This window comes from Merops nubicus, unplaced genomic scaffold (genome assembly GCF_000691845.1).
Source record: "Merops nubicus isolate BGI_N331 unplaced genomic scaffold, ASM69184v1 scaffold6767, whole genome shotgun sequence".
In the NCBI taxonomy this organism is placed as follows: domain Eukaryota; kingdom Metazoa; phylum Chordata; class Aves; order Coraciiformes; family Meropidae; genus Merops; species Merops nubicus.
In genome coordinates, this window is record NW_008619485.1 from 5,740 (window position 1) to 24,083 (window position 18,344).

The 18,344-nt window shown below is 38.3% G+C and overlaps 1 protein-coding gene across 1 annotated transcript; it reads left to right on the top strand.

Annotated features, from left to right (window-relative positions):
* Positions 1 to 706: 706 nt before the first annotated feature.
* Positions 707 to 11,578, top strand: LOC103776290 (anoctamin-2-like; the record flags this gene model as incomplete). Its single annotated transcript, XM_008943795.1, has 5 exons — positions 707 to 859; positions 960 to 1,012; positions 2,921 to 3,102; positions 9,621 to 9,726; positions 11,297 to 11,578. Coding segments are annotated over 5 exons (776 nt in total), but the record flags the coding sequence as incomplete, so codon positions are not given.
* Between the last annotated feature and the right edge of the window lie 6,766 nt (positions 11,579 to 18,344).

Below are 18,344 nucleotides of genomic sequence, written 5' to 3' on the forward strand. Positions count from 1 at the left end.
GAACTAATGCTTTCTTTCACCCAAAGTACTTTACACAAACTGCAAACCAAGAAAAACAAACAAACCACCACCACCAACAAAACTAACAAACAAAGAAAAACAATCACAAAAAAACCACAACCAACAATACCCACAACTGACAACTGCATTCTTCTTTGCTAGGACCTAAAGAGGGAGGTTTCTAACTTTAGAGAATATCAGTGATGCAAGGGGAGATGAAAATGTTACACAGCACCACAGGCTCATCCATCCACAAAGATACTTATTCTGTTCTTGCTCTTGGCAAATTGCCACCGAGTGTTCCAAATGAAGCTGGGAAGAAACAGTGACACCTTGTAGATTTCTCCTCTTGTTTGTGTATCATTTTCCTTACAGGCATAAGGACAGGCAAGAACAGAACAGCCTTCATCAGTTAATTTTGTATAGAACATATCCCAAATCCTTTGTCCTGTATTAAATTTATTATTTATTCTGGCTTTTGCTTGCACTAGAGACTAGAAGGATTATTAGAAACATTCTTAAAGCATAGTGACAAACCTTTCTCACTTCAATAGCCTTGCTTTGTGATATTTATTACTGGGATCAAATCGTGAAGTGGAGTTTTATAGGTTTTGTAACCCACAAAGCTCAGCAATGATTTGCTGTCAGCTGAATTTACCAGTTCCTCCCAGAAGATATCAAAAACCACTGCATTTTTCTCTTCCAGTTATCCAGTTTGGCTTTGTCACACTCTTTGTTGCCTCATTCCCCCTGGCACCTCTCTTTGCTCTTCTGAACAACATCATAGAAGTCCGGCTTGATGCAAAAAAGTTTGTTACTGAACTGAGGAGGCCAGACACAGCAAGAGAAAAAGATATAGGTAAGTAATGAAAAATATTACAGTGAAGATAACACCAAAAATTAATAAGAAAGAAGAAATTACAGTAAATAACTTAATATGTTGTGTTTTTCACTTACAGGAATTTGGTATAACATTTTGAGTAACATTGGAAAGCTTTCAGTTATCATTAATGTAAGTATTTGGTTACATAACTTTCTAACCGTGACCTTGGGAGCTTCTGTTGTCCCTCCAACATAATTTAAATGTGAAGTCTCATTTTCTCAACTGCTATAAAATATAATGCAATCTAAATGAGCCAGTTAATTCCTGTGGAACTATAACACATGATTTAATTACAAACGAGATGGCCATTCACTCCTCTCATTCCCTCTAATCCTATTTTATGTAGGACAGGAAGACTAATTCATATAAGAACAACCAATGGAGGGGATGTAAGCAGGCAACACTCTGGATAATTGCTAAAGATCTATTTCTCATTCACACCCATGCCTCTTTCTGCTACTCTGATCTTATTGGAAAGAATAAAAAGGATATAAATATAACATCCTAGATTCTAGGGGTGGCAAGTTCTTAACCAGATATCATTAGCATTTGTTATGATATATAAAGGTATGGTTATACCCCTACACATAATTTCTCCCACAGAATATTTCTGTAAGAGTAGCTTTTTTCTTTTTTTTTTTTTTTTGTGTTGTTACACACTTCCCAAGCTACAAAATCTTAATAGAAAATATTCTTTCACAGAACAAGAACAATTACATTAACACAATGTGTCTGCTACACAGATATATTATATTTATTGTTCTAGAAGTATTCCTTCAGTAAAATTTTTCTATATATGCTCAAAGAAAAAAAGCTCTTGCCCCTTTCGACCCACATCTTTTAGGCTGGAAAAGATTGTTGAGTCCAAGTGTAAAATATCAAAGCTATCAAAGCATCTTAGAAAGGATGATGGTTGTCACTACTGAAGGGAAAACTTGTGCAGAGGTGTCATGTAATTTATCTAGTTCAATAGCTTCCAGCACAACAGCACTTTGTAGCAGTATGTAAGCTATCATTACAACTGGGAGAACTATAATGCCTCGAGAGAAGCAGAGTTGTTTGACTTGGGTGGAGCATTGTTCACTTATGGCTTGGCAGTTTCCAGGATTTAAGGTGGGAAATCTGTGCAGACCTGCACATACCCATAATTTTGCTGTCAGTCATAGATTTCAGGTTTCCAGAACCAATCTGTGCTGAATGAGCAAAACTCTGCAGCCTCTCGGTTTTAAATGAATACACTTTGTAGATTTATGATCCTTGATTATTTTCTGTGTCAAACAAACTCTGAATTCTGTGGGATTACACTAAAATATCAGTTAGCTTCTTTTTCTTGACAAAATAATGTAAATATATGCCTACTCAATTTTTAAAAAATACTGAATGCCCAGTTCTGGTTCTTCATTTGAATACTATTGATAATATTGAATTAATAATAATGATTCATCAGAACTATTTAGCAAAATGTAATTTTACATTAACCTAATGCATTCTTGTTGATATGATCTTGATATTTCTGTCTGATTCACTTCACAGTTATATCAGTTTTATAACAGCATGAGATTCATCAGTGTCAGATGTGTAAATCTTGATACAGAGGGAAATGGAGGATGACTACCTGACACTCAGCTGGTTTATCTCAGATAACACTTTATAACTTCATGAAATTACACTCCAAGTTATACCACCTAGATATTACGCCTTATAGTTTTTTAAAACTAGTGATAAACCTCCTAATGACTTTAGGACTGGAAAGGGTTGGAGAAATCTACAGTACTTTAACTGCTTTTGCTGCTCTGTGCTCTAAGAAATATTCCAATTCCCTAACTACAATCTTCCCTTGGAAACACAAAGCAGGTTACTGTGAATTTAGAGAAGTCTATACTTTGTACTAGGTCTGGCCATTTAACTTTCACTTCATTACCACCCTAAACTTACTTGAACATAAAAATTATCACCTGGATTAACAACGTGAAACACATTAGACATAGATTCACAACGCTGTTTTTTTTTATGTGGAGTTTTTTTTCCATCTCTCAGGCTTTTGTAATTGCTGTCACATCCGATTTCATCCCACGCCTTATGTATCAATATGCATACAGTCAAAATGGAACCATGCATGGCTTCATCAATCACACGCTATCATACTTCAATGTCAGTCATCTCAAGGATGGAACACAGCCAGAAAACTCCCCATTTGCACAGGATGTTTTATTCTGCAGGTAAAGCATTTCTATTCACAGTTTCCACAAAGTAATTTCTTTGGGTCTTTTGTCAGACAAAATTTTTCCAAGTGGGGATTTATAATATTTGTGCCTTTAAAAAGGTTGGTTTGATAGTCTAGATTTTAGAGTATTCTCACTATGTTAGGATGTCCTTAGAAGGTTTTTTCTAGTGCATTAAGAGGCAAAAGAATTTAGGCAGACTTATTAAAAACAAAATCCTTTCATGAAAGATACAGCTTTCATTAAGAACAATGAGGTTTTAAAACAGACACCTGCTAATTAGAACCAGGCTTTTTTTTTCTGTATTAAGTTTAGTGTTTACTTGATGAGATCTGAGTTTTCAATATATTCTGCTCATTTTTAAAACTTGCACCATTCCTCATCTACATTGTTTATATTTCAGATTCATTTTTTCAGATTGGGGGAAACAAGGCTCAATTTCCTTTAAAATAAGTCCAAAACATCTCATGCCCTGCTTCCATAGTGCAGATACCTATGGAGCAGTTCCAGTTTACAGGAGAAATCACTAATAGGGTTCCAGGGCTCTCAAAGCAACCTTGTTTTCCTATAAAAATATAAAGAAATTCAAAGATCTGTTTTAAGACAGTACAACTCAAGGCTGTTCCAAGCTGAGCTCCTTGGGTCAGTGCTGTATTCAACAGCCTGCTTCAGCTCCTTTTTGGACTCACTTGAAACCACACTGTGCGTAGCCTCTGTGACAACACTCACTCTTCCATTTTCTTTGGAAAGAGAGCCTTCATTTTTATAGTTTTTTACGATATACAGGTCTTTAATTGGCCTCCCTTGTTTTGCTGCATTATATATTTGCACATGTTCACTGTCCTTTCCTGATGTGTGACAAGATTTGTGAATCTGGTACTCCTGATTGTTGCCATCTAAACTATCCTGGTTCTAAACCCAGTTTCACTTCTGCCTTTCCCAGTCTCCTTCCTCAAACTCAGGTCTTCGCTCCCATGCTTTCATCATGTAGCTTTACTCTGAGAACAAACTTTGGCTAAGGTGCCAAAAGTGGGATTCTTGAAATCTGTCACCATACTCTCTCAGCATCAGTTTCAATGCAAAAGCACAAAATTAGTTACCAAGCAGAGCAGAATGATGTGACCCATCTTACAGGTGACATTCACATACCCTGTAGCATCAGAGTGGCCTTTTCTTGCAATACTGGTTTACTGAATACTCAGATACTAGGAGAAAATAGTGCTAGTATTGTAGATATTGTAAACGTTAAGTAAGGTTTTCTGGTTAGAGCTTCAGAATTCTTCCTTCTTTCCTCCCATTCACTAGAATTCATTGTCCTTGATAAATCTGTATTCAAAATACAGAGAGATTTCTTCATCATTAGTTCTAATAATGCCTATATTTCTGCATAGCTGATATCACAAGTTTCTTGAAGAAACTGTCTGTACAGAATAGATAACCGAGGCTGCTGGAATGTTTTTATAGAGTTACCATTATTCTATTACTTTCTTCTGTAAATCTGCAGGAACAGTTCTTAGCATGACACAGAATATTTTTGTCCTATCAAAATCTTTGTCTTCCTGTTAAAGTTGGGGAGAGAAAATATTTCAAATAAGTAAACTATTTTGATTAAAAACCCACAAAATTCTAATTATTTTAAATATTTGCTGGTTTTACATTTCTAATATAAGTTAGAAACAAGCAGCCAGTTAAAAGCAAAGAGAGAAATTAACTTTGTGATTATACTTCTAACAAGTGCTGTAAATTGTCCTTCAGAACAGTTCACTTCTTTTCACTGGTTGTTTAAGAGATCATATTCATTCATGGGTTCCTGAAGTAGCCAAAAATCTCCCTTTTCTTATAAATGACTGGAAATTTCTACATGTAATCTGGAGTTTTTCACTTTTTTATTAGGGAATAACATGCTTTGCTCAAATAGCTTGTGAAGGGGTAGATGAAAGTTCTTCAATGTGGCCTACAAATCAATACCCAGCTTAGAGAATGTATTAAATGTCATAATGTAATAATTTTCAAGGAAGAAGCCTTGAACACAATAATTAATTTTGCACATGTTTGCACATGTTTATCTCCTGCTCCTCTGCAAACAGACTTCAATCATACTTAGGAAGCCACTGATTTTAAGCAGGGTATTTATCCCACCCAGCTACAACCCATAAAAATTACACATCTCTGTTCTTTCACTAGAAGCAGAGTAAATGCAGAGAAGAATTTGGCCCTCTAACTTGGGCACTGGGATGTTCCTACCTTCTTACCTTGGCTACAATGAAGGCTAGAGCAGTGCACAGATTAGAATCCTAACTTAAGCAGCTAAAGAGAGAGCCTGTAACTCTGCACAACCATGTCCCAGTGTCAGGAACTTTGTTTAGGGGATCATTGCTGCCTCTTGGAAGGCAGACAGATGAGAGTTGAGGGCAGACAAAAAGGAAAAACTAGCTCTCCAGTGTTCTATGTAAGAGTTTGCAGCATCTCCATACTTGTGAGTCCATGAAATGCTTTTCTGCTCTCCATTCCTAGCACTTCTTAATTTATATCTCCAAATTAGCCTGTTTTCCTTCAACAACTATGTTGATCTATATGGAACTCCTACTTCATCATGACTTTGTTACTTTCACTTTGGTACTATCCACCTAACCTCAGTCACTGACCTCTATTTATGGTGTATGCCTGCCAAGTGTATTTTGTGTCGTGTGCATTGAAAACAGTGATTAAATGCACTCCTTGGATTAGCATGGGTTCAACAGAAGCAAAATACAAGGAGAAGACAATAGTCCACACTAGGTATAGGGGTGGTCCGTGCCTGATAATATCAAACCTGTTACACGGAGAAAAAAAAAGAAAAAAAGGAAAAAAAATGATTGCAAACAAGTAGCATATACTAAATGTTTGACCATGTACTGCTCTGAATGAGAAACAACTATGTGAGCACTTCTGTTCCATTATCAGAAAATAGTTTGGCAAAGATCTCAGCACCCACATACACTGTTTCTCATTATCACCCGCCTCATTTAAATCTTATCAAAATCTCAGTTTTGGACAGCACTATCACTGTGATAAAACATGGGGTATCTAGCTTGTGTCCCAAGAGACAGGCAACAAATACTGTCCCTTAAGATGGAAATAAAATCTGGGTTTCTGTTTCTGGCAAATACGTTGGGAACAAGCTGACCTCTCTTATTCTTAGACTTCTGTGACCCCTGGAGATAAATGTGGTTACAATAAGCCTGCATTTTGCTCCTTACAGCCATTGCCAGAGATTAAGGTATCTTAAAAATAACCATAACAAGCCAGAAACAACTCTCCCACCAAACATCTAGAATACATTCTTTGAATATTTGGAGCAACATTTTCTACAATGCTGTGAACTCCTTGACACTGCTTCCAAGTAAATATTGCTCTAACACCATTCTGATGCATAGCATTAGTTGTAATGATTTTTTTTTCAGAGCAAAATGACATTTGTGTAGCTGAAGGCAAATTCAAAGCAAACCTTGTTAAGTTCTGTGACATTTTTATTGGTTTAGCCCTTTTAATCTTTATAATCTGGTCTGATAACAGAGTACACGGAAGCACACTGATCACACTGAAAAGAAGAAAACAGCAGATGTGGAATCATCAAAGGAACTTTTCCCTTAACATAAGTGTGCTCCAATATTCAGCAAACTTATAAAATGTTTTTGAGTTAATTAATTTTCTTAACGCCCTGGGGTTCACCTCACCTACTCCTGGTGATCAGTGGTGGATTCTAACATTTTTCCCTGAACAGTTCTTATTTACTCATGCATTGCTGAAGACCTACTTCCTTGTGATTCAGTTTTTTTCCTGAAATTTCCTGTCTGCTGCTAAAAGGAAATTAAAACAGATCAACTTATTTAGACTGATTTGAAGTTCCACCTGCATACACATTTTGATTTTTTCTACCAGTCTTTCTTTTTCCCCACACAATATACTCGTCAAATAGCCTAGAATATTTCTCTTAGCTCTGGCTTCAGTTCATTTTTTTTCTGTCTTGCCTGGTTCTTTCCATCCATCCTCAGCTCCTCAACAGTTCTCGACTTTCAGTGTGTGTTTTTCTTTTTTTCCCTGTGCTCTATTCTTAAACCACACTGTCTACTTCATATTCTTGTCCTTTTTCAGTGGAATTGGTTGCTGTTTTTGAAACACAATAGAGTGCAGCATGGGTCATTTGCTGTTTCTGGCATACTTGCTGAATCAAATATTTTAAAAATGAGGAACTGTAGTGGTGAGGGAAAAGATTTTTTTTTTAAAAAAAAGAAACTACCTATAGGATACAGTGTTTAGAAAAGGCCTGGGTTATTGCACTTTGAAGTCCCATGTGCCAGAATAATTAAAAAGGGAGGTGGGAAAGAGGCTACCTTTTCTGTAGCTCTGACATCTCCCTCCACCATAAATCATTTGCTAGTGTTCTGTTGAATGTAGATTCAGGCATCATAAGCAGTGTGATTTCCATCTGAGCCAGGTGAAATTACCATGGGATCTGACGTCCTGCAACACTTCCAGAGTTTGTGAAGCTCAGAGTACATTAACTGGAAAACCCACCACAGTTGGTGACCCTTCCAGGTGAATCTGGGCTCTGTTCCAAGACTGGGATTGATTTATAGTGCTAGGCAAAATCCACAACAAACTCAGTAGTTTTCCCTGGCTTTGATGTTCAAGCAGATTAAATTCAAGGGGACTGACTCTGGCCTTTGCTGCAGCCCCCATACACAGATCTGAGCAAAATACAGGAGTCCATGTTCTATGGAAAGGTACCAGAGGGGGAATCTCACAGTGCAGGGATAGCATAGGACCAAATAGGACCTTGTGTGAAACAGGACAGAGAGCTCAGCTGCTGTGCACACACCACTGAACAAAACTAATAATCTAGAGTCTAACACAACCCAGGTAATGCTTCAATAAATTACTGCAGCCCCCAATTTAAAGTTGTTTCCTCCTCCTCTCCATCCTCCCTCTCCCCATCATGGATTGTACCTTGTGTTCTCTGTCTCCAGAAGGTACAGCACAGAATTATATCCAACATTTCACACTGATTTTCTTGAGGGGTGGGACATAGAGGGGTGTGTGGATTGTAAATGTATTATTTGACATGCAAAACCATGTGGAGAGAACCTGAAGGTAATTTTGGTAAGCACACCTGCAAACTGAAGCTGACAGATTTTATATATGAACTTTCTCCATTATCCCCCAATGGAGGCTTTTCCACAGCCTAATGAATCTTACTGTCAGGAAGGGTTTTGTGGTATTCAAACCAGATTTTCCCTTTCTTAATTTCATCCCATTACTCCCAGTCAGACACTGTGAACAGCACTAAATTATCCCTTTCAGTCCTAAGGGTGCAATTTGTGCATGGTTATCATGTCCAACTGTGGCTGTTACTTACCAAAGTGGAGCAATACATGTGCTCTTCTTTAATCTTTTCTGGTGAGTCAGCCTCCTCAGCCCCTGGTTTGTTTTGCTAAATTGCCTTCAATTTGTTGCTATCTTTGCCTTTTTTTCTTCTTCTTCTTCTTAAATCCCCACAACTGACTGACTGCAGCATTCCAGGTGTGGTTTTACCTGAGCTGTTTAGAGAAGGGCTAATACCCCCCAGCACCATCATGCCTTTTGTTTATACATCCACAAGTCAGACTGTCCTGCTGCCATATTTCAAACTTGTGCTAACTTGCTGGCCACTGTAAGCTCCAGGCTATTTTCGTTGCATTTTTTTTTTTTTCAAATCCTATCCTTTCAAAGATCCTTAAATTGTTTTATTTTTAATTATTTTCCATTTCCCCAGATTATTCTCATTGTGTTTCCTGTCTGTATTTCTTATTGCTTTCTGTGTTTCCTGCTATTTGCCAAACTTTCCAATTTAGGAGCATCTGTGACTTTTATTAGCCTGTTGTTTACTTCCAAATGATTGATGGTAATACTAAAAGCATCAGTCTTTACACCAAACCACTAAAGCTCTGTTTTATCCTGTCTAAAGTAAGACAATTAATTTAGAAAGTGCCTTTCCCATGGCTCCCCCTGTTGTTAATGCAAAGACAGACACCACCAAAGTGTGAGTCAGATTTTATGTGGGCTGAATTATTCCCTAAATTAACAAAGGTTGTTTAGGTGAGATGAATGCAAGCTTGTCTCCTTTAGTCTGAAAGTGCCTTGGACGATCTCCATGCTTTAATTTCAACATTTTATTGCCTGTACACTGAGATCAAGTTAATGATAACAAATAAAAAGGAGACATTTGTAAATCCTGGAAAATCTGGAAATTTCCAACATTAGAACAATGTTCTGATTTTGATTACAACTGTGAAAACCAGACTAAGCTTGCTAAATTCAGGGAAGATAGTCCAGCTCTAATTCTGGAGTTGTATTTCATAATAAGCGTTGAAGTAGGAACATCTGGAGGATTTGATTCTCTAGGGTTTGTGATTGGAAAATCATGTTAATTAAAGCAATTGGTGCAGAAGGAGATTTCTGGAACTGTGTGATAACTGAGCTGTCTCTAATGACAGGTTCAAAGACTACAGAGAACCACCTTGGTCCCAAAATCAGTACGATTTCTCTAAACAGTACTGGGCTGTCTTGTCTGCTCGCTTGGCTTTTGTTATTATATTTCAGGTAAGTCTGTTGAGTTGTTGCAATTTCAGTCACAGAAATAACATAATAGATGCATTGAAATGCATGTGCCAAAGAAGCATATGTTCAGTAAAGCTTTTCTGTTTGCAAATGCCCTGCCTCACATGCTTGCACCCAGCCTTCTGAAGTGTTAGTGGGCTACAGCACAGGTTCTCCCTTCAGGACACTGTCGTACACTTCCTCAGCAGATGTTTCATCTTCCTTCTTGGACTGGAAGCCCCACAGCCTGCATTAGCCCTTGGCACTAACAGTGATCCCCCAAACACCCCAAGCTCTTGAATGCTTCAGTTAGGTGGAGTTTGTCAACTTTTACACCATCAGTGGCACCAGTTTTAAAAAGGAATGTGAATGCTATATAGGCTTAAATGCTGTTCTTTACCAAAGCAAGAAATAAACAGAACCAACAAATTCTCCAAGGTCTTTTGCTGCTTTCTACAAGCAAATGGAGTAAATTCTCCCTAGTGTGGAAATTTCATTGGCAAAGGATTTGCTAAAATGGCTTGCCTTACAATTGGCAGAAGCTGCCTGTTCTTTTCCGTGATCTGGGATCTCCCCACAGCAAACTGGGCCCACCTTTCACGTGGAAATCCCCCGTCTTTTCTCACCACCTGCCAAATATTCCTAAGTCTGTCTGTGAGTCTTGCCTGTTTTATATTGCCCTCTTCTGCTTCTTTGCTCTGTCTTGGGTAATTTTCCACCACTGGCTGTAAAACATTAGAAATCAGCTGGTTATGCTTCAAATAGCTTGCCTGCTCTTCTGCCAGTGCACATTCCCTGGTTAATTATCTCCATTGTCTCAGATGGGGACAGAGCTTTCATGCTAGTAGACTTGTCAGCAAACATTCTCACACATTCTGAGGCATTACACAACACAGCCGTTTTCAAAGCATTAACATGACAATATAAACCCAAAAGCATAATTTATCTATAAATTTCACAAACAAGCAAAAATTTTGCCCAGTCTGCTTCCTGCTTCTGTGTTAGGTGCATCACCTTTAATGACCTTGACACTTGAGGTTCAGGGTTTTGGCTTGCACGCTGAGGTAGTGTGAAAAAATCCTACTTGTCAGCAGACATAAGGATTTGAGGATGGAATTACCGTTAAATTTGTCTGCTGTCTGCTCAGGCCACATTGGAAACACATGGATATGATTGTGTTGGAGGGTGTTTTCATTGATGTTGCCCTTATAGTAATGGATTCTGAACTTGGTCTCAATGAATTTGATGTTGAGAACTGAGCACCTTTGGGCGCCTGTAAAGAATGAGGCTATTTTAGCTACTTGGGCCATGATTTTTTTGATGACTCCAAGTCCTTTTCCATTTCAAACCTAACTGAACCATGTGTTTAATTCAGCCTCTCCACTGAAGAGGGCTTTTGCACAAACACAAGCCATTTCTAGAACGAAGGCCTTACTCAGCTGCTTAATAAGACACATTATCCACAAAATATGTTTGATACCTGCCTCATAGCTATAACAAATGTTTGATTTTGCTCTAGGACGAGCATTATGGATTTTTCATCCTTGCTCCGTGTCTGTTGCTGTCTTTGCAGAACCTGGTGATGTTCCTCAGCGTTCTCGTTGACTGGATGATTCCTGACATCCCCAAGGATATCAGTGAACAGATCAAAAAGGAGAAGAGTGTGCTTGTTGACTTCTTCCTCAAGGAAGAGCATGAAAAACTGAAGCTGATCGAAAGCTTTATCGCACATGACAAGCAGAAACACAGGAGTGGGGCCAAAGGCCAAAGGATCCGTGCTGCCAGCTTCTGCCAGTTTAACCGAAGTCGGAAAGGCAGTTTTGCCTCCTTTAGCTCACAGCACACAGAAGTGTGACTGCTTATGGAAGAGTAACACACCGTGCCCACCTATGCAATACCTGCTTACTGTGTGACATGATTCTGAACGTGGAGCAAGGGACAGAGAGAGTCAAGGAAGAGAGAGAGAACAAAAAGGAGGCTTCTTTTGCTTCCCTAGGAACTCCATACGCAAGGGTCTCCATTGCATTTTATACACGATCTGGGGGGCAGCATTTTCAGACTTTATCAGTCAAAGATAAGGGCTATATTGTGGCTATAACTGGTCCTTGTGGTGATGTGAGTTGGGTAGGCACGCAGGAATTCTCGCTCGTGCAGCCTCCGCAGGAGGACCACAACTGTCCTTCTTCAGCAGACAGCCTGTGGGAGGTGGGGAATAGAAGAGTACACTCTTGCTCTAGTATCTATCTTTTGGCAGATATGCCTGACCATGACAAAGTGTGCAAAACTCATGGTCTCATGGCCAGAAACTGCCAGTGGATGGTTGCTAAATGTGTGGAGTTTCAGGGAGTCATTGTGCCTTCCTAACATGCACTACCACTGGGTGTGGTCTCTGTAGAGCATGCAGGGCTGTTCAGGGCACAGAGCTGTGGGAACAGAAGGAATGAAATCACTGAGCACTTTCATCTACAGATATATTGTGTTTTGCTTAGCAGGAGCTTGAATGCATGTGCTAATGAGAAGAAAGGCCACAACATATGCATCAGAATAAAGTAAAGCTGCTAAAACCAAGGAAGCTCATTGTTATTCATTGTTGTGAACCATAAAAAAAAAAAAACAAAAAAAACAACCAACCAACCAAAAAATACTACAAAAAACCCACGTTTGATTCTCCTCTCACTTAGACTTGGAATTCAGCCAGTGTCAAGAGGAATCGAGCCACTAAACCAACAGGAGTGCAAAGCTGACAAGTGAGAATGGAATCAAGCCCTGTAAATCATGTGGCATTTTCATGTACATTGTACATAAAGTAACAAAAGTTGCTGCTGTTGTGCATTTACTGTAAAGGAAAATATTTTGCAGAATGGCACTTTACTGAAAGATAAACACATTCACTAACCAAGCTTTCATCTATAAGAATTTAATGAATAATTTTATTCTGTTATGAACGAAAATAAAACTTTCATACAAAATATGTTTCCTTTACTGTAGACTCTGTCTCTAGCCTGAGCTGAAATTCAGAGTCTGGATAAAATGTTTTCTTTTTATTTTGCCTTCTCAATAATGCTTTCAAAACCATCAAAAACACAAACCAAAAGAAGTCCTTTGGTTGCAGGTATTGTATACAATATGATTGCCTGTTAATATTATAATGGTATATTATTATATTTCTGAAACCTAAGAATTTCGTTGTTCTCTTAGATGGAAAGATCATTTCCTATGAGAACTTCAAGTAATTTAATGAGGGATGTGAAAAATTTTATTTTTTTCATTCAGTGCCTAAATTAAAGAAAATTAAAATGGGAGAACTGCTTCTGTTTAATTTAATTGAACTGTTCAGTTTAATTAAAAATTTCATTTTGGATTATTTGTCCCTTTACAGTAGATCGATTTTGAAATTATAACATCAACTTGAATAAAATTGCAAATGTTTAACTTTGTTAAAAAAAAAGTCTGACCTCTCCAAATGCTTTCTTCATTTTCCTCTGTCAAAACTGATTTGCTGAATTTTAAATATATTCAGAGATAGTTCTTCCCCCTTCCAAAATTTTTTTTTTTTTTTTTTTTATTAGTAAGAATTTGCTAGGGATTTTGCCCAGTTCCTAGTTTGACTATATGTGCTCAAGACTACAAACAGAACTTGTAAGCATGCAAAAATAGGTAATTTACGATGTTTCTCCCTTTTTCATATATATGTTATCTAAAAAAAGCTATTTGAAGAACTCCTGACACAATGTGTATAAACTATTGACTGTATGTATTTGGTGTTTCTAATTGATTGAGATGGATAGGAAAATTATAGGGAAATAGTCTTCTTAAATACAATTTAAGCTTTTCCTTAGTATAAACACCTCACCAGTCACCTGTTGTCTTGTGAACTACACCCTTGTGCAGGCCCAAGAGTAATGTTATAGCATCTTGGGGAAGCTCAGATGATGGGATCTGTATGATCAAAACATAGCTATTAAAATTGAGGTAGGTTTCCTCTGCAGCCATGAGAGAAAGGCACCATCAGTCAACTACCCATCCCATCTTCACACTGCTGTCTGAGATGGGCACATGAATCACCCTAGAGGATGCCTGTCTCCATCTCTGGGGTGGGAATGCTGATGTCTGCCTTTTAGATTGTGTACCTGGGCTTTAGAAGACCAGCACCCAGCCTCCTGAGTCAGAGTGCTTTAAGATGTTTAGATCACTGAAAGAATTAGCACCTGCTAGATTCCCAGCTGATCATGGTTGTTTTGTTTTGTTTTAATTTTGCTAGATGCTTGAATGAATATATTTTTTAAGTTTGGCTCCCTGCTGGAAGTCTGTGGCAGGGCTGAGATATAAACCTTGGTTTCTAACCCTCTAAAATTAATATTTAAATGAAGGTACCATGTCTCCTCAAAAACAAATTATCTCATTTTACTTTGAAAAGACTAACAAGCCCTACTGAGGATTCCATGCTCTAATATATTAAAGTCAGTCAATATTAACAACATCTATTCCCTCGTTTGCACCAGACAGTATTCTGGTGGTGGATTTGAGGATTTGGAATGCCTGTGTTTCTTGTTCTCAACTCTAGTTGATTGAAATACAATTTTCTTCACTCCAAAATGCCTCTGATGGAGAGAAATTATATGTTTCCTAAGAGTAGAAATAGCAGTCTTGCCAGACCTTTAGATTACCAAAATACTCCCTTTCTCTTTCAAAGTACGTTGGAGCTGTTCCAGAAATGGTTTTAGGAAGAGGCTTACAGGTTGCATGTCACTCTTTTCCAGCGGTTTCTTTGATGAAGGCTATTCAGAGTTAAGGCTCTTTATAAAATAGAACCATTTTTGTACACCCTCCCTTTACTCAGGAAATACCCTGTTTTCTTTTTAAAATCTGTGAGTCACTCACAGTCAGAAAAATACTATCCCAAACTTGAGTGCATTAGGCTGTTGTTACACAGAATTTCCATAACAAGCAACTGAAATGCTTCTGTGGTCCCAAAATGATAACGTGTTCCTAGATTTCCTAGCAAAAGGAACTAGAGAAGCCAGCAGACGTACACTGATGCTCTGAACGTTCTCCTGAGATTTATATATTTCACCCAAACAAGGCTGGGAAAGTGGCATAGCAGCAATCGCGGCTGACGTCCAGATGGGATCTGCTATGATACCACAAACAGGACAGACAGCTCAATTATCTTTATCTGTGATATGGTTTCTATTTTTCTCTTAAACTTGAAAGTTTCATTCACTGAGAATTCCTGCACTTTTGGTACTTGATTCAGGTGCGGTCCCTGAGGACTGCATTCTTTGTTACATTTCTATGGCAGCCTCTGGATTCTCCTGACACTGCTTCCCATCAGCTCCTGTAATTGTAGATCACTGATTGGGCATTCATTCGTTCCCAGTTTCTAACTTATCTCTTTCAAACAAAGCAAGACTTTATCTGATCCCTTTTTATCAGCATAAAACTTGTAAGTCTACCCACAAAGGACTTCTTTACCTTAACTTGTGTCTCAGAAGCAGAGAATGACTGTTTCAAGAGACATGCATGGGAAGGTCTCTCTAGGGAGTAGGGGAATAGTGATGCCAATAGAAACACAAAGGTAATAAAACCTGTGAGCTATTGTCACGCCATGCTTTAGCAATGGAAATGAGTTAATATATCTGAAAGAAAGGAAAAAAGTATGCAGAGAAGAAATTGCATATATGCTTCTGCACATTTAGTTCAAAAAGTCATAGCCCTTGCGACTGATCCAACTATATAAAGTGAAAACTCTAATCAAAACAAACAAGCAAAAAAAGTGAAAACACACATGCCTTTGTGTGTGAGTAATTAATGCCACATCTAGTCACAAACCACCAAATCCACGCTGTGGGCTCTATGTGGAGTCACACTGATAGGAATGAATGTAATGGCACATCTCATCAGAACGGTGGGAATAGGAAGTAGCAAGAGGGAGGAAGGAGGCTTGTATGACACCTTAATATAGATGCAGTTGGATGTGACCTTTTAGTTATCAGGCAAAAGAAGGTATCTCATCCTCTCTGTGGCCTGCAGAAGATCATGGTAACTGAAAAGAGTTTGCTGCTCCATTTACCATAGCATCTCCTTTGGCCCATTGGTGCAGGGTGGTTTCAAGCAGCTTTCAGAAGTTATTCAGGAGAACAAACTGATCCAAATCTAAGAGGCTCCCTGCTCCTGAGCTGTGCTATGCTTAAACACCATGAGTTACAGAATTCATCTACACAGACAGATGAACCCCCTCACAATACTTATCTCTAGTTTGAAAGAGGACTTTCAGGAACAGAATGAAACTGCAGGAGTGTTAGTCCTTTCTGTTATGTCTTCTTCATACAGACATGCCCATGGTTTTTTTTAGTCATCAGCACTAGATGCCATTTTTGTGCTGGGTATCATTACTGTTGGCTTTTCGGTCCTCAGTGTTCTCAGTATGTAGAGCATGCTGCTATCTAGACCTCCTTGGCAATCTGACCTTTCATGACAGTCAAAATTAATGGAATGTAGTCCAGAGAAAAAAAAAAAGGTAACCTATGTGGAAGCATGTCTGTTAAATCATTGCTTAAAAATCCAACTCAGCATGCACAATAAACTCATCTGACTACAATAATATAGCATTTGTTGCTGTTATGCAGTCTCACTCTTTAGTTAGGCACAGATGGTCTTTCTATTCCCTATTTGGTCTACTTCTTTTGCATTTGAGAACTAAATATATATCAGTTTTCTTTGTGACCTATTGCTATAGGTAAATTCTTCCACACTATATACTGGTTAAGACATCTCATGTGTCCAATAACACAAGATTTTCAGATACATCCACAGAAAGTGCCTTTATTGCACTTAGAGTTACAGAGAGGAAGAGGATGTACACCTGAACTCTCAGTTCTTACTGTGTTAAGGACATTGGTACATGGTTCATCTGAAGCACCCACAAAGAGTGGAGGCTGAAGAATATTTTTAGCAAGAAAATAAGTACGGATTCTGTATGCTCTATATGCAACATTTTTGAGGAATGTTCTGCCTTAGTTATTTTCTAAATGTGTTTCAGCCCTTCCTAACTCCCTCAATACCACCAAAACTGAATAGTCCCTACAGTTCCCATCCTTCACCCATCTTCTGCAAACATATTCAATTATTAATTGATTATTAAATTATGAATCACTGCATTAATTAACAGGCTGCCTTACTGCCTCTTTCACACCACCAATGGAATTGTTAAAATTAATCAGATTCCATAACAACTCCTGAGACAGCACGATAATATGCTTTATTCATACATAATGATCTAATGAAAACTTTATGTGTATTTTCAGCACAATCCTGCATCATCTCTTTTCCTGATTCTTAAGAAAGTCACTAATGATGACTCTTCTACTCACACATACAGTGTTTTCTAAGCTATTCCCACAGATGCCCTAGTTCTACAAACACAGTTTTAATGAGCAAAGTGATTACTATCACAGGATTATATTATGCTTCTCTCTAATGTGGCCACCTGAGACAAGATCCCCAGATTCAAACCTCACTGGGATCAGTGGAAGTCTTTCTTTTGCTTTCAGTAACCCCTTGATCAGAGAGTGTTTCCTCTATGCAACTCTGCATAAAGCTTTCAATCAGTTAGGTACAGAAATGTGACGGCAATGAAAAATGTGCACCCACAAAAAACTCTTCCATTCTAAGGTCTAAGGTTTCAACGAATCCCACTATGTCATTGCTCTGGAAAATGTGGGCAGTCAGCAGTTTGGGATTTGACCCTGCATTTTCCTGAGATGGGATCACTCCTCAAAACTGACTGGCAATTCTGTCTCTATACATACTGATGTCTTGTTAGGGCTGGCCTTAGTAAACTTGATTTTCAGAACAGTTATCACTCTGTGCTTCCACGAGGCATGGATTTAAGGCAGACACAACTATGATTCACTTTTGAAAACAATGATCCTCGAATTTACATATATAAGGAAATAAAAGAGGAATTATTTTGTCTATAGTATGCTGACAAAAGAGGCAGTAGCACATGATATTGTTACAAATACCATAGTCTAGGTAAGAATCTGAGAATCCATAATCTAGTTAAATCTATGTACTTTATATAAAATGTGCAACTTAGGGTGTAAAGGTGCCTGATATGCCATATTATAGTGTTTGATTTCAGTACGTTCGGGGAGAGAATGGACAGGGAAGCAATGTGATCCATCAGCTTTTCACATGAAAAGGTTGTTTCAGCCCTCTAGCTGAAACATGCATTTTGGGGAAATATTGATCTGTGAATGAAAGTCGTGCCTTTAAAACCAGAAAGAAATTTCTTAGGGAGGTGGAGCTGCAGCAGCAGGATAACAGCCCCATGAAGCTCTGAGAATAACGCTGTTCTTGTTCGAATAAAGGTCTCTGCTTGTTGTTTGTTGGTAGATACTGATGTTTTAGAAATTACCAGTATTGTATTCCAGTTCATAGCCTCAACCTTTGCTTTGACTACCACAACAGGATCAGAGGAAAAGACCCACTACTGCAAGTGTTTCTAGATTTCACTGCATATGTCTTGGACCATTCAGCATAAATTGCATTTCTTTCATTGACATCTAATGCTCGTACTAGACAAGCAATTATGCCCTGTGACAGGACACGGGGCA